At 32.8% G+C, this 14,102-nt stretch overlaps 1 protein-coding gene across 7 annotated transcripts in view; it reads right to left on the reverse strand.

Moving 5' to 3' along the window:
* LOC111056328 (annexin B9) overlaps nt 1–14,102 on the reverse strand; it is a 33,049-nt gene that overhangs the window by 14,309 nt on the left and 4,638 nt on the right. For all 7 annotated transcript variants that reach the window (XR_005571137.1, XR_005571136.1, XM_039426532.1 and 4 more), the window contains exons 2-6: nt 11,098–11,141; nt 9,861–10,037; nt 7,373–7,577; nt 5,259–5,338; nt 4,385–4,457 (exon numbers count right to left, since the gene is read on the reverse strand). Coding sequence is in view for 5 of the 7 variants with exons in the window: in XM_039426532.1 (XP_039282466.1) it covers nt 4,385–4,457; nt 5,259–5,338; nt 7,373–7,577; nt 9,861–10,037; nt 11,098–11,118 (556 nt within the window). In the remaining 2 variants the exon portion in view is untranslated. The remainder of the gene's footprint in view (nt 1–4,384; nt 4,458–5,258; nt 5,339–7,372; nt 7,578–9,860; nt 10,038–11,097; nt 11,142–14,102) is intronic.

Consider the following 14,102-nt stretch of genomic DNA (forward strand, 5'->3'; position numbering starts at 1 on the left):
AATATAGAGTTTTTTTTGAATTGAATAACTTTCTCGAAAATTGATATTTTCAGAAAATTTTTGTTTTACTAGATCAACAATACCATGCAGAATTTATCCTTCAAATCTCATGGATTTACCTCTGACCGAATTTAAAATGTTCTGTCCCAAAAATGTAAACTTTAGGCGCTCATATCTCAAAAAGTAATGATCGGAAAAAAATGTTTTCCTGAGAAAACCTTTTAATTTTGAAAGCTTGATGATATACAAATCAAAAAACTATCACCAGTAGAAAGTTTATTTTTAGCCTTTGCACAGCCTTAATGTTCCAAATTTCAATGTTAACTCAAGCCGATAGTCCTAGTAGCTATTTTTTGTGACGCTTGTAGTCTCTCAATACTACACAGTAATCGATAGTAATCTTGAGATAACAGGAAATCGGCTTGAAATTTGGAACATAAACGACCCATTGAAAATTTTAAATTGTTTGTTTTATTCTGATTAGTATATTCAGATCGATGATTTGGTGTAGAAATTGGAATCAACATAATTACATAATATTTGGACAATTTATGACAAAATCAGGAAATTGAATAAGTTTTGTGCGATAGCCTGTTTTTTCTTTTCCGACTATTGTATTGTTTGCTCTAATAAATGAAATGAAATATGCCATGGAATATGTTCTTATGCTATTTTTCTCCAAGTCATGAATGACAAAAATAGTACTATATACATAATTGACACAGAAACTATTGTGAAGCATTAGATATTAATAAACGCATTAAACATAGTCAATTTTTACGCTATGGATAGAAAGATGGATAGGCCTTATTGTATTTCAATGCAATAAGTTGAATGCACTGGGAAATTTCACATGCAATAACAAGAATTAATTCAATTTATTGTAATGTTGATCAAAATCACTTAATTCATTAGCGGACTTAAACTCATATTAGTACCTTTGGTATATAATAATCTAAATCCAAGCAATCATAATCATGATCATTGTGTATCAGAGATTGACAATGGTGTAATAACCGAAACCGATCTTTCTAAGTATCAATAAATCTGTGGTTTTCGACAATTTCTTAGTCTTTTTCATTCAACAATCATAATCAAAGTAGTCTGAGTCACTGAATTATTGAAATATTATCTAGAATTATGATTATATAGATTCGAGAGAGGATCAGTTTCAAGTTTAGCCAGTTGTTTCTATCAGAATCATTTCATTTATTTAAATAATTATACTGTAATTCATATGCTGTTATAGTGAGGTCCACGTTATAATGGCAGTGAAGAAAGATAGGAAAACAACGTTGCCAATCCTCGGTCTTGTCAATGCCTTCTATAGACGATAGCTTATACAGGTTTATTGATGTAATATTAACTCTTCATTCTCGTTTAAAATAATCAATTATATTTTATTAAGCAAGAAATTATATTTTTCAATAATTTCGTAATGAATTCTCATAAAAATAAGATACAATATTTTGTTAATTGATTATTGATTCTACATTGTTGAAAGACAACTTGCAACAGAGCAAAACGAGAAAGAGATAGCGCTATACGCTTTGTTGAATGATAGACAAGGATAGCAATACAATATTGCTAATCCAACACTGCCATCATAACGCGGACCTCACTATAGTAACTTTTATGAACTCTATTTATTTTATTTGAGTATTAAAATAGTGCGATAGTATCCCTCTAGCTGTAAGCTATTTGAGGGATATATAAAAATAATCCTTTACATACAATAAAAAACAATCAATAACAATAATTATATTTCTTAATTAACCTGATTATATTTCTTCATTTTTGTAACTGATTGTTCTCTTTTGTCCATTGCACCATAAATTAACTTAACTTAAACTGACTTAACTAAAAGAAATAAGACTTATAGAAAAAGACTTTACTTGGTAAGCGGCAATTAACAAGATAAGCACTCTGGGATATTACCTAATGTTACTCACTCTGAACATAAATATTTATTAAATCATAATAATTATATCTTCATTGAAAAACTAAAATTATTTTTAACTGAAAAAATATAATAGATAGTCAATAAAAAATACATAAACTCGAATAAACACAACAAATAAAATATCAATTGAAGTTTGAAATCTACAATAACTTGAAAACATAAAAAAAAATTCACCTAAGCAAAGATAATCACGTTGATATTGATGTGTGTCGTATTTTGCAGTTATGAAAAGATCGTCATAATACTGAATACAACATGACAATTTCCAAAATAAACAGGTCATATTTTCTCAAATGCCATCATAGATGGTAAAGATAGAAGCAAATTAATGTTCCAAGAGTTGTAAAATACTGCAGTAATAATGATAATAGCAGTGCATGCACAGAAAAGCAGGTAACACTCATATTGATCCAAATCTCTCCCGACAGGGTGTCTTTCACTCACTCTCTCTCTCTCTCTCACCCTTATCAGTCGGAAAAAGGTCACCTGGGATTGCCATGCATGAATAAGTTAGCATTTGTCAGTAGTGTTGCTCTATAGGGTGAGAGTTGTCAACCTTTCTAGAGCAATAATTATCAGTAAAGCAAAAATAGTGTAGTGAATAGATTTTCTGTGAGGTACCTAATCGGCGGTACTCGGCTACTAATATAAATTCTGCTACTTTAGGTTTTAGTTTACCGGAGGTTGATAATGGTGTAACAACCGAAACCGGGTTTTCTACTTTTGATAGAATCTGTAGTTTTGAAAATTTTTCAGTCTTTTTACTTTCCTTGCCCCATAACCATAGGTAAGGAAAGTATTGCTTTCCGAAAAAAATTAAGGTACCCCAATTTCTAAATTCTATACGTTTCAAGGTCCCCTGAGTCCAAAAAAGTGGTTTTTGGGTATTTGTCTGTATGAGTGTATGTGTGTTTGTGTACACGATATCTCATCTTCCAATTAACGGAATGACTTGAAATTTAGAACTTTATGTCCTTACACTATAAAGATCCGACACGAACAATTTCGATCAAATGCAATTCAAGATGGCGGCTAAAATGGCAAAAATGTTGTCAAAAACAGGGTTTTTACGATTTTTTCGAAAACGGCTCCAACGATTTTGATAAAATTTATACCTAAAATAGTCATTGATAAGGTCTATCAACTGCCACAAGTCCCATATCTGTAAAAATTACAGGAGCTCCACCCCATCTACGCAAAGTTGGATTTTAGATTCCCAATATTATCAGGCTTCAGATACAATTTAAACAAAAAATTTCAAGTGAAAAAGATAGAGCATGAAAATCTCTACAATTAAAGTTCAGTAACATTTTCACCTAATATTGAAAACGAACTCGAAATTCGAGAAAATGTGATTATCCAATTGCAAACTTTTGGCAACTGTTGATTCTATTAAATCATTCACTATGAAGAGATAGCAGACCTCGTGTATCTCCAGCGTTATTGTCCTGTCACCAGCTGGCTCAGATCTTTGAATAGTAGACTTGAGATGCGTGTGAACACTAGCGACAGGTAATCAATTTTCTCAACGGCAAGGAAAGTTATGTGAGTGCGCAACACCAGAGTTTTATTATTTAATACAAGCAGGTAACCCAAGCTCCGCAATGGTCCAATTAAAAACCTGACAAACTGAAAACCTGACCTACTGAAATCTTGGAGAATGTAAAATAGGCCTAAAACCATACCCGGTTAATTAAGAATCTATATGCAAAATTTCAAGTTAATCAGTTGAGTAGTTGAGACGTGATGATGCGTCTTTTCCTATCTCGTACGTGGTGTATTTTAAGCCAATTCTTTCCTTTATTATATTATAACAACAGGTCAATGTGAGTAACTTACAGAGCGCGAGGTCTACTGTTCACAGAGCTACTAGTTAGAAAAGGACCAACAGGCCTAGCCCAAAACTGTTCCCTTTCCGAATTTTGATAGTAGTAAAAATAGATGAATAATTACCACAATATCAACTCCACAACTGCACAAAAATTGAATGATAATATGGAGAAAATGGGATCGATCAAAGACAATTAGATTGAATAATATCATAGAGAAACAATAGCGTAAGTAGATATCCCATGGTATAGAGCGTCTATGTCGCAACTTTTACTGTTATCTCAAGCCGATAGTTCACGTATTTCTTTCCCTTGAAGCTGTGTGACGCTGGTAGTCTGTCATATTGTGCCGTTCATACACTCTCACCCCAACAAAACAGTAAAAATCTACAATAATCGATAGTAATCGACTTGAGATAACAGTAAAAGTTGCGACATTGGATATCTACTTACGCTATTGTTTCTTTATGATAATATACATTTCGAATTGGATATTCCACAAAAAATGTTTTTGAATGAAAAATATAGGGATATATTACAGTACCGTATATGAATAAGAAAAGGCATGTGAGTAACAAAGGTTATACTATACCTGCTGCAACCAGTTCTTCAGCGTCCTTCACAGCTGCTTCTTCATCTACATCCAAGTTTTCATCACGATTAGCCTGAAAATATTTAAAATTCTTTCCATTACTACGGTTTTAGAAAAGGGTACTTAAGTTACCCTTTATAATAACATCGTAGAATTTTTCATGTATAACCAGCTTATTCATGAAAATTATCAACTGATAAAATACATGATGAGTTAAATGACAAAGTGATAATATTATTGAAAATGTAGAAAGGTGAATCATGATCAACCTGATTATTAAAATCAAATCAACATTTTATTTACAATTCAAAAAATTGAGGGTCCTGCCTAACACGAAGGTTTTTCGGCGGGAGTCCAGTTACAAAAAAAAAACAAGTTACAAAAGTTGAACAAAATAAATATGACACTTCAAAGATACCAAATATAAGATAAAATAAAGCAGATACAAAATTCCAAAAGAAAATAAGAATTATATTCGAACTAAATAGTTTGAGAATCCTTGATTTTTTGATGCAATATCGAAAAATAAATATATTTCTATAATAATTGAATATCAAACGATTATAGTATATTGTTTCGACAAAATTGATGCCAATGTTCATTATTTGATGACATTTTCCTTGATGGCGTGCATTTGAGTAAAAAAATGTGACCGAAAAATCCTCAAAAAACTCACTATAATAATTTTCTATAAATAAATTAAGATATGATTTCGGAAATATGTTTTCACTATAGTAATTTTCTATAAATAAATGAAGATGTGATTTCGGAGATATGTTTTCACAATAGTAATTCTCTATAATAAATGAAGAATTTTGTTAACACTTCCGAAATAGATCAATGAATAGTGATAAATCAATTATAGGAAACCTACCTGGCACAAAGAGACTAACAGGCGCTTGAAGTGTCCAGAAGTGTCGCTTTTCAGATCATCTTCCAAAGAGTTTTCGTACACTGTAAAAGTGAATTGACAATATATTAAACAACCGTTACATTTCAAGACATCAACTAATAAATGGCAATTCATTATATGTGCTTGTATCTATGAACAATTTGGAAACGGTGCGGAGGTAGAAAAGAATAGAGTTTATGTGGTTTGTCTAATGATGAACATACCAATAATTTGGACAATTTTAATGATTAACTAAATTTAGGAAGAGACGAAGTTTTGGGCTAGTCTAACTAGCCTATTTTCTTTCCAATATTGTAGTGTGTTTGATCGAATGAATATGATATGATCTTACAATACATAAGATTACATTCCAATCTGCTAACTTTGCATTCAGTTATCTTGCATTCTTTTTTCTCCTCTTTGTTTTTCCCCCGGCTTTTCTTACCGTTTTTTTGTCCACATAAATCAATAAATTAATCTTTTCATACAATATGAATCTCTATTTTGTTTTTTATGATTTTTTGCTTTCTCTAATTTGCATAATCTTTTTAATAATTAAATACTAATTTCCTATTTTGATTACAGCCCAAATATGTTTTTATTTTTTCTTGATCTCTCTTTTTTCTTCTATTTTTTATTATTTTCTCTTTTTTCAGTCCATTCTATTGCTTTAGTAAAATAGTGTGTTAGACTCCCTCCTGCGGTCCGTAAGTTGCATCTTACATGCTGGATTGTATTTTTCTTAATAAGTAATATTAAATTTGGTTCGTGATTCGTTACTATGCAGTTCTGTATATTATAAACTTGTTTTTTATATGCATGTATTTTACATTTTCTTGTATTAAGCTTATTGAGAATAAAAATTCATTCATTCATAAGTACAAAAACGCATCCAGTGGGACAACGTCAACCGCTCGAAAATAGTACGATGGTAGTTGGAACAGATGAGTGCAACGTTGCCAAATAAGAATTAAATATCGGGGCAACGAGCTTTGCTCGTTATTTATTTATTGATAAACAGAACTCAATTCTTTAAAATGATTGGGGAAGGACTAACTGGCACAGCCCAAAACTGTTTCTTCTCCGAATTTTGATTTATACACTATAAATATTCCAAGAATATTTATTTATTTATTTATTCATATATGTAGGTTATGTTCTATACACTTGAATTCATGTGAAATTTTCAGTGTGAATATTTGAAAACATAAAAGTTCTAATTTGGATTGTTTACATACAGAATTTAATAACACTCACTAATCACTTAGAACTGTAAAATAATGATTAACTTTGAATATTATGATATATACCATCTCATATCAATAAATCAGTGGTTTTTGGACAATTTCTTAGTCTTTTTCATTCAATATGAATAATTACCACAATATCAACTTCTCAACTACACAAAAAGCGAAATATTCAGAACATAGTAGGTTTATAATATAAAAATTCGATTGCACTAGGTCTCATCCCTGAGAAAACTCGCTGAAGGACATGGAAAGGATAATGTTTATTCATCCTGGGAAAAACATATGATAATAATTATTTCGTCGTCTGTTGGTGATGGAAGTGAGTGATCAAGTTCATGTGTGTGGGACTGTGTCAAAATCATGACTCAGCTGTTGAACTTTTGTAATCATTCAATCAGGTACTTAGTACCGGTTGCAAAAAAAGCAGGGTTATTTCCAATCTTGATTAATTCTAGTAGATCCATCTTTTTGAAATGGTCTTCTCTGATTTGGTTCACGTGAAATTAATCAGGATTAAAATTTAACCGGCTTTTGTGCAACCGGGCCTTTGTGAGGGAATTTTTTGCATTCCTCTAGGAATGAATCTCAATTTACTGTGATTGGATAGAACATTTCTGTATGAATGTTATTATAATTTCTTCCTTCGTAATAAATGTTTTATGCTTTTGTACTCCATAGCGAAGCTCGGTCCCCGATATTTTTTATAATACACCTGACGAAATGGCAACGTCTATGGTTCCGGTGGGAGGGAGTGAGGGGGGCTCATCTGTTCCAATTTCCATCGGACTATATTCGAGCGGTTGACTATAGAAGCCTAGAACTAGTGTGTTGTGGATGCTTTCTTACACTTCTGGTAGACGGCAGAAATGGTGCGAATGCCATAGTTGCTGAGGGAGCAGAGCACTTCGACTATGGCCGCCTCATCTGTGCCAATGCCCGCCACGGCGTCATGAAGCTCCTTGGCGTAGAAGTCGGGCAGAGGAGTCATCAGAGCCAACACGGCGTCCTCAAAGTTGCCGCCCAGCTCACTCTTCAGGTCGCTGATCAAGTCCTGAAATTAATATAGGATAGAATATATTGAATCACAAAACACTACAAATTAAGCATAGCTCAGTAGTATGTGACAATGTCAAGAGTATGGCAACAAGTAATATAAAGTATGTATAATATAATCAATATATATATATATATATATATATATATATATATATATATATATATATTATATATATATATATTGATCTCAACGCCGAATCATTGATTGAAACAGTCGGAAACACTCCTCCATGATATAGGGTGCAGCAGGAGTCAATATCACCATAGAGAAGATAGCATAAGAAGATAATACCATGGTATAGGGCTTTTATGTTCCAAATGTCACTGTTAACTCAAGCCGATAGTCCTAGGTGTTATTTTTCGTGAAACTATGTGACGCTGATAGTCTCTTATAGGGCCTACTCTGCCATTCTTACACTCTCACCCCAACAAAACAGCAATAACAGACAGTAGTCTACAGTAATCGGCTTGGGTTGCCATAAATCGGCTTGAAATTTGGAACATAAACGATCTATATAATAGAATATCTTCTTGTGCTATCTTTTCTCTATGTTGGTTCTTTTTCCTTTATTTGATTGCTTGGAAATACCTCACAAAGTTCGTCGGTCTATTTAGGGAACACTGTATTGTGAGTTCAACAGGAGAAACGTTCTGGTTTTGTTGACTCATAAGCCTAGTTTACACATCGCCAATTAGCGAGACAATTTTGAGGTCATGACTATACGTCAATTATACATAAAAACCGTAATTGAGTACTTAATAAAATATAGATCCGATTTTCCTCTCACAATAAACTCTACTCTTAATTATTATAATCTAAGGGCCACTGCTAACAAATATGTAACCTATAACACTAATATTGAATGTATAAGGAGGCAATTAATTTACATAGGTACTAAAATAATAAACCTCATTCCAAATCACTTTCTCATGGACAATGAGATCAGCGGAAAAATTAAACTGGATATAAAAAACTGGACATACAGTAATTTCTTCTTACATTTAGATATATGACTCGAGATTTCTGCTCCAGCATTTTTTTTTTTCATTCGTTTTTTCATTTTTCAGTGGACTCGCTTACCTTTATTTTGAGTACCTATTCCTCTGTTTTCTTCCTTCCCCCCATTTCTCCCTTCCTTTTTTCCTCATTACTTCTCTTCTCTTCTTTGCCTGCCTATTACATGGGAAACCATAGTTGGCTAGGTATCTTCCTCTCTTTTTTTTCTCTTCTCCATCACACCCAAACGCTAAGCCCGTGGTTTTTTATATTTGTAACATTTTATTGTGTTTCATTTGTTTCGTAAATCTTTGTAATTTTGTTTTGTCTTGTTTTGTGTGTTTTTAATAAATTGAATTGAAAAAATTGAAAATTGAATTGTGAACGACAATAAAAACATTTGATTTGATTTGATTTGAATGGGCAGTAAAGAGAGCGAAGAGAAGTAAAGAATGGTAAAAAAGAATGGTTAATTGTCTTTGGACAATTGTCATCACGTGGTTGTGGACTGTCGGGGGCCAGGCCAGTTAAACGAGAAGATGTTTATACGCGGCCAACTATTGGCACGTCAGTTGACAGCTAAACATGTCCGAGTTCTCGTCATCTGTTGTGACTAAACAGCTGAACTGGAAAAAACAAGACAGCGCTACTGGCCTACACCGTTCACAAGGCGCCAATTGTAGTGACAACTGAGATTCCGAGTGGTGGGGGGCTTGCTGGGCCCAATTGACTGTCCATAGTCTACTCCCGGAGACAGTTGAATTTTGCGCCAATTGTCGGGGCAGTTGGCAAGACAATTGGCTTGAAGTGTTTATACGAAGACAATAATTTCATGCCAGTCAGTTGCCTTATGACAATTGTCTCGCCAACTGCCGTATAACTAGGCTATAAACTAGGCTATAGGCTATAGGCTATCGTATAAACTAGGCTATAGGTCCAGTTGCACAAATACATGTTAAATTATAACCCTGATTAAATGCCACGAGAATCAATCAGGTTGTGGGAGAAGGCTTTTCTGAAAATAGAAAGATGTCTGTTAAATTCTATTCATGATTAAATGACACGAGAAATGCCAATCAGAGAAGGCTTTTCTGAAAAGAGAGCTTTTCCGATTGGTTCTCATGGTATTTAATCACGGTTAAAATTTAATGAGTATAAATGAATTTTTAAATAAATGAATTTATTTCCTGCTCAAGTTACAAATTACATCAGTGGAAATTTTTGTGCAACTAGGCCATTGGTTTTGAAGCGACAGCCAGGGTTGTTCTGGTGGTGGCTCACCTTGCCATAGAGTGTTTTGAAGGCGGTTTCGATCTCTAGCCGCTGCACAATGGACCGATGGCCGAGCACATCTATGATGGCCTGCTCATCTGTGCCGAAGCCCTTCATCGCCTTCCGCAGAACTCCCGCGTCCTCTTCCGCATCAAACGGATCGGCTGGCAACACCGTTGCTGAACACTGCAACACATAGTAACAAAATTTATTTATAATTATATTTAATTTTTGTCTTATCATTATCTCTGTGATTGGAGTTTGCAATGTATCTCTGTAATTTGCTGTTTGCCATAGGTCTCTTCAGACCTGGCATAGGAAATAGAACCAATTAATCAATACATTCTAACGAACACCATAGTGTAACACAAATTGGATAGGTACCCAAATAAGGATGCAGCTAAAGGTCTATTTAATAAAAGTAATACAATAGATCTCAGCATCATCAAACAAGAAAATTTTGACGTGCACTTGTAAACTGTGCGAAATTAGTACAAGGACTTACAAATAAGAAAATGCCATACGCTATCCTAGTATCATGATATTCTGACCTGGTATTAGATATTTATCCTGGAACTATACGTTGTAACAAAAACTAAAAATATATGAAAGCCTAATTCGATCTGTTTTAACGCATGGCTGCTTATCTTGGACATTAACAAAAGATAATAAAAAACAACCTGTGCGTTTTTGAACGAAAAATTCTCAAAAAGACTAATGATCCAGTAAAAGAAGGAGAAAAATGAAGAACTAATTCAGAGCTGGAATCTTTGATAAAAGACCCAGAAATTAATGTACTATCTCAATAAACTTTCATTAAATATTATTTTGGTGGTAGCAATATAAGTGACATAACCAACATTTTTATTTGGACAGTATAGTATAAATTGGAGATGGGACAGTTTTGGGCATGAACCTGTTGTGCCTTTCCTCATGTTAAGTATTTGTACACAATGTGATAAAAAATATGTTATATAATAGTTAAATATTATGGGAAATTTTACTTGGAGTACAATGCAACCGGTATCAAGCTCGTAGCTTCAATGATTATTGAGATATTCAAAAAAATATGTACAATTCATTCCATTTTCTTAGTAGTGCGGTGTTATTGTAGTAGATATTCAGACTGAATAAAAGAACTAGCTACATTATAAATACACTAGATCATTAAATTTCATGGAATATCCCAGGTATTATTGTAATATCTATAAATTGTAATAAGCTGGGAAAATCTAAGTTTACCTACCTGATAAACGTAGTAACTCATGGTTGCAGTTATTCAAATGGAATCTGAAATCAGAGATTAGAAAGTTTGAAAATACGTGAATTAGAAATGAATACGCATTGGAATTCAACTTCAATTGTATATCCTCACTGTATTATTGATCGTATCATCAACGATCTAGGGATAATCTAATATCATGGAAATATATCTGGAAGCCTAGTTTGAATTCAAACATATTGAGTTTTCATGTAATGAGAAAGAAGTATTTGGAAAATTCCAGCAATAGATCGATAAGGAAACGGAAGAGTGATGATGCGAGTTTTAGGATATATTAAACGGTATAGGAGGAGGTAGAGGAGAAGGAGGAGGTGGAGGAAGAGGGTGAGGGAGAGGAGGAGGAAGAGTTGGAGTGAGAGAGAGAAACAAAGAGATGATACAAAACATAGCTTGATCGAGAGATAGTGCATAGTAAACAGAGAACAATTGAAGGTCACTTAGAGCTGAAATGTCAGTACAATAGCTGTCAATCTGTCCTACTTTCTGCAGAAATGTTGTTAGTTGTTAGTGAGAAACCCCATAACAATCCTTGTTTTAAAATCTTGATGTTTTATTTCTGTTCAATTCCTCTTCATCACAGAATTTGTTAATTCAAAAACAATCGTCCGTTCTGAATTTGTAATTTTTTATTCTTGTATTAATCACTCTTCCTCCTATAATTTAAAACAGTTTTTGTTGAGAGTAGTTGATCTTCAATGTAAAGAGTATTAATACAGATGAATTGTTGAGTTTGTGAAAAATTATATTGTTTTTGAGAATAAATGGAAATAATATATGCATGATGAATTGAAGAATCAATTCCTGAACAAAAATTTGAAATCTGAAATATTGAAACAAATTAGACGGCAACTTATTTATCTAAGTACTATAATAATCAATAAAATTCCGGATCATCATATCAACAATGCTAAAATTACAAAGAAAATGAAGCAGGAAATATCATTAATTGGATAAAAAGCAATTATTTTTTCAATCTTTAAATTATTGTAACCGTTTCCTGGATCTTTAATTCACATCCTATCTTCCCTTCCCTCAGCCATGCCTATCTACCTACCTTCTTCCACTTTCCTATCACACACCCTTCCCTTTCAGTTATACCTTACCTGCCTATTACATGGGAAACCATAGTTGGCAAGGTATTTCATCCTCTTTCTTCCAGCACACATCATTTTAGCAATATTGTATTTTAATGTGTTAATATCATTGGGCCATATGAATAAAGTTGAGCATTTGCTTATACTTCTGAAATATATGGAGCATTTGCTTCATTTTCTATGAATAAACGTGAGCAAAACCTTTTGCTCATGCTCATCAAAAAAATAGTTTGAGCATTTGCTCAAAAGTAAAAGCTTTTGCTCAAAATTGTATGAATAAACTAGAGCATTAGCTCAACTTTTGAAGCAAATGCTTCAAAAAAGGTGAGTCTAGTCTAGAGCAGCTTATCACCTTTTGCTCATAGTAAAATGGCTCAACTAATCCATATGAGGAAGAGGAAACTATACCAGATAAGATCACAACCAATAGTTGAGAACTATAAAACTCTTATTAGATTCAACCATGATATATATCACCATTATCCCTACAAAAGAATAAATACGGTACAAAAGATAGTCATCACAAAATAGGAGATAGGCATTTAAGAAGATGAGAGTGTGGACGATTATAAGAAGGCTATTGATATTATAAGAATATGCTGAAGATTATTATAGAGATGACATTTTTTCACGCTATTATTTCAAAATAATTCTAAACTCAACTAACCTAAAACTTTATTCATAAATAGAAAACAGAGCAGACGACGCAAACACAAGCGGTGCACCCTATTTGCATATTTTATTTAGCGCTTCCGTGAGCTATAAAAACAAACTAAGGCTACAAAAGCGAATCAGCTGATGAAAAATCTCTAAAATACGTGAGCATTTGCTCCAATGTTCAGGAGCATAAGGTAAGAGTATAAGGTAAATAAGGTAGACCTTATTCATATAAAAATGAGCAAATGCTTTTGCTTCCACCTCTTGCTCATGAGCAAAACCTTATGCTCCATGCTCTTGCTCATGAGCATTTGCTCTGGTTTTATTCATATGGGCCATTGTTTCTGTTATGTTTTTGTTTTGTTGTATATTGCTTTTACTCATTGTATTTTTGTGTGTTGTGAATAAATTGAAATTGAATGAATTACAGTAGCCTAGATAATTTTTTTATATAAATTTGAACTAATAAGCATAATTTGAGACATGTCAGCAATGAGGAAACTGCTACTTTTGAGAAATGTTTCGCAATATTGAGTCATAAATACTTGATTCTACGATATTTTCATTAATCATGCATGAGAGAGTTCGCAATATATAATCGATCAACGGAGTCATGAAAACTATATTTCATGATACTTTGATAAAACAAATTCATAAAGACTCTTTTTTATGTGTTTTATGATACGTTGATGAATCATGAATGATAAATAAGAAAGAAGGAAAAATGACAAAATTTGAATGGTATTTTAACATGGAGGATAACGATGTCATTTTTCTCAACTAATCGAGAGAGAAGAGGTGATTCATTCAGCAAAATTGTGTGACCTAATAGTAGTTTCTGGGAAACTGTAAATGTTTGCCTTGAGTAAACTTTCTACTGGTGATATGTTTCAAAGTTTTTCGATTTTTATATCATCAATCTATCAAAATGAAAAAGTTTTCTCAGGAAAACATTTTTTTTCGATCATTACTTTTTGAGTTATAGCGCCTGAAGTTTAAACTTTTGGGACAGAACATTTCAAATTCGGTAAGAGATAAATCTATGAGATTTGGAGGATAAATTCTTCATGGTATTGTTGATCTAGTAAAACAAAACTTTTCTGAAAATATAGACTTTTGAGTAAGTTATTGAATTTACCAAAAATGACCAAAAATAGCTCAACTAAAAGTTATTTTTGGACATTTTTAGTAAATTGAATAACTTTCCCAAAAATTGAT

Source organism: Nilaparvata lugens, chromosome 4 (assembly GCF_014356525.2).
Source record: "Nilaparvata lugens isolate BPH chromosome 4, ASM1435652v1, whole genome shotgun sequence".
NCBI classification, from domain to species: Eukaryota; Metazoa; Arthropoda; class Insecta; order Hemiptera; family Delphacidae; genus Nilaparvata; species Nilaparvata lugens.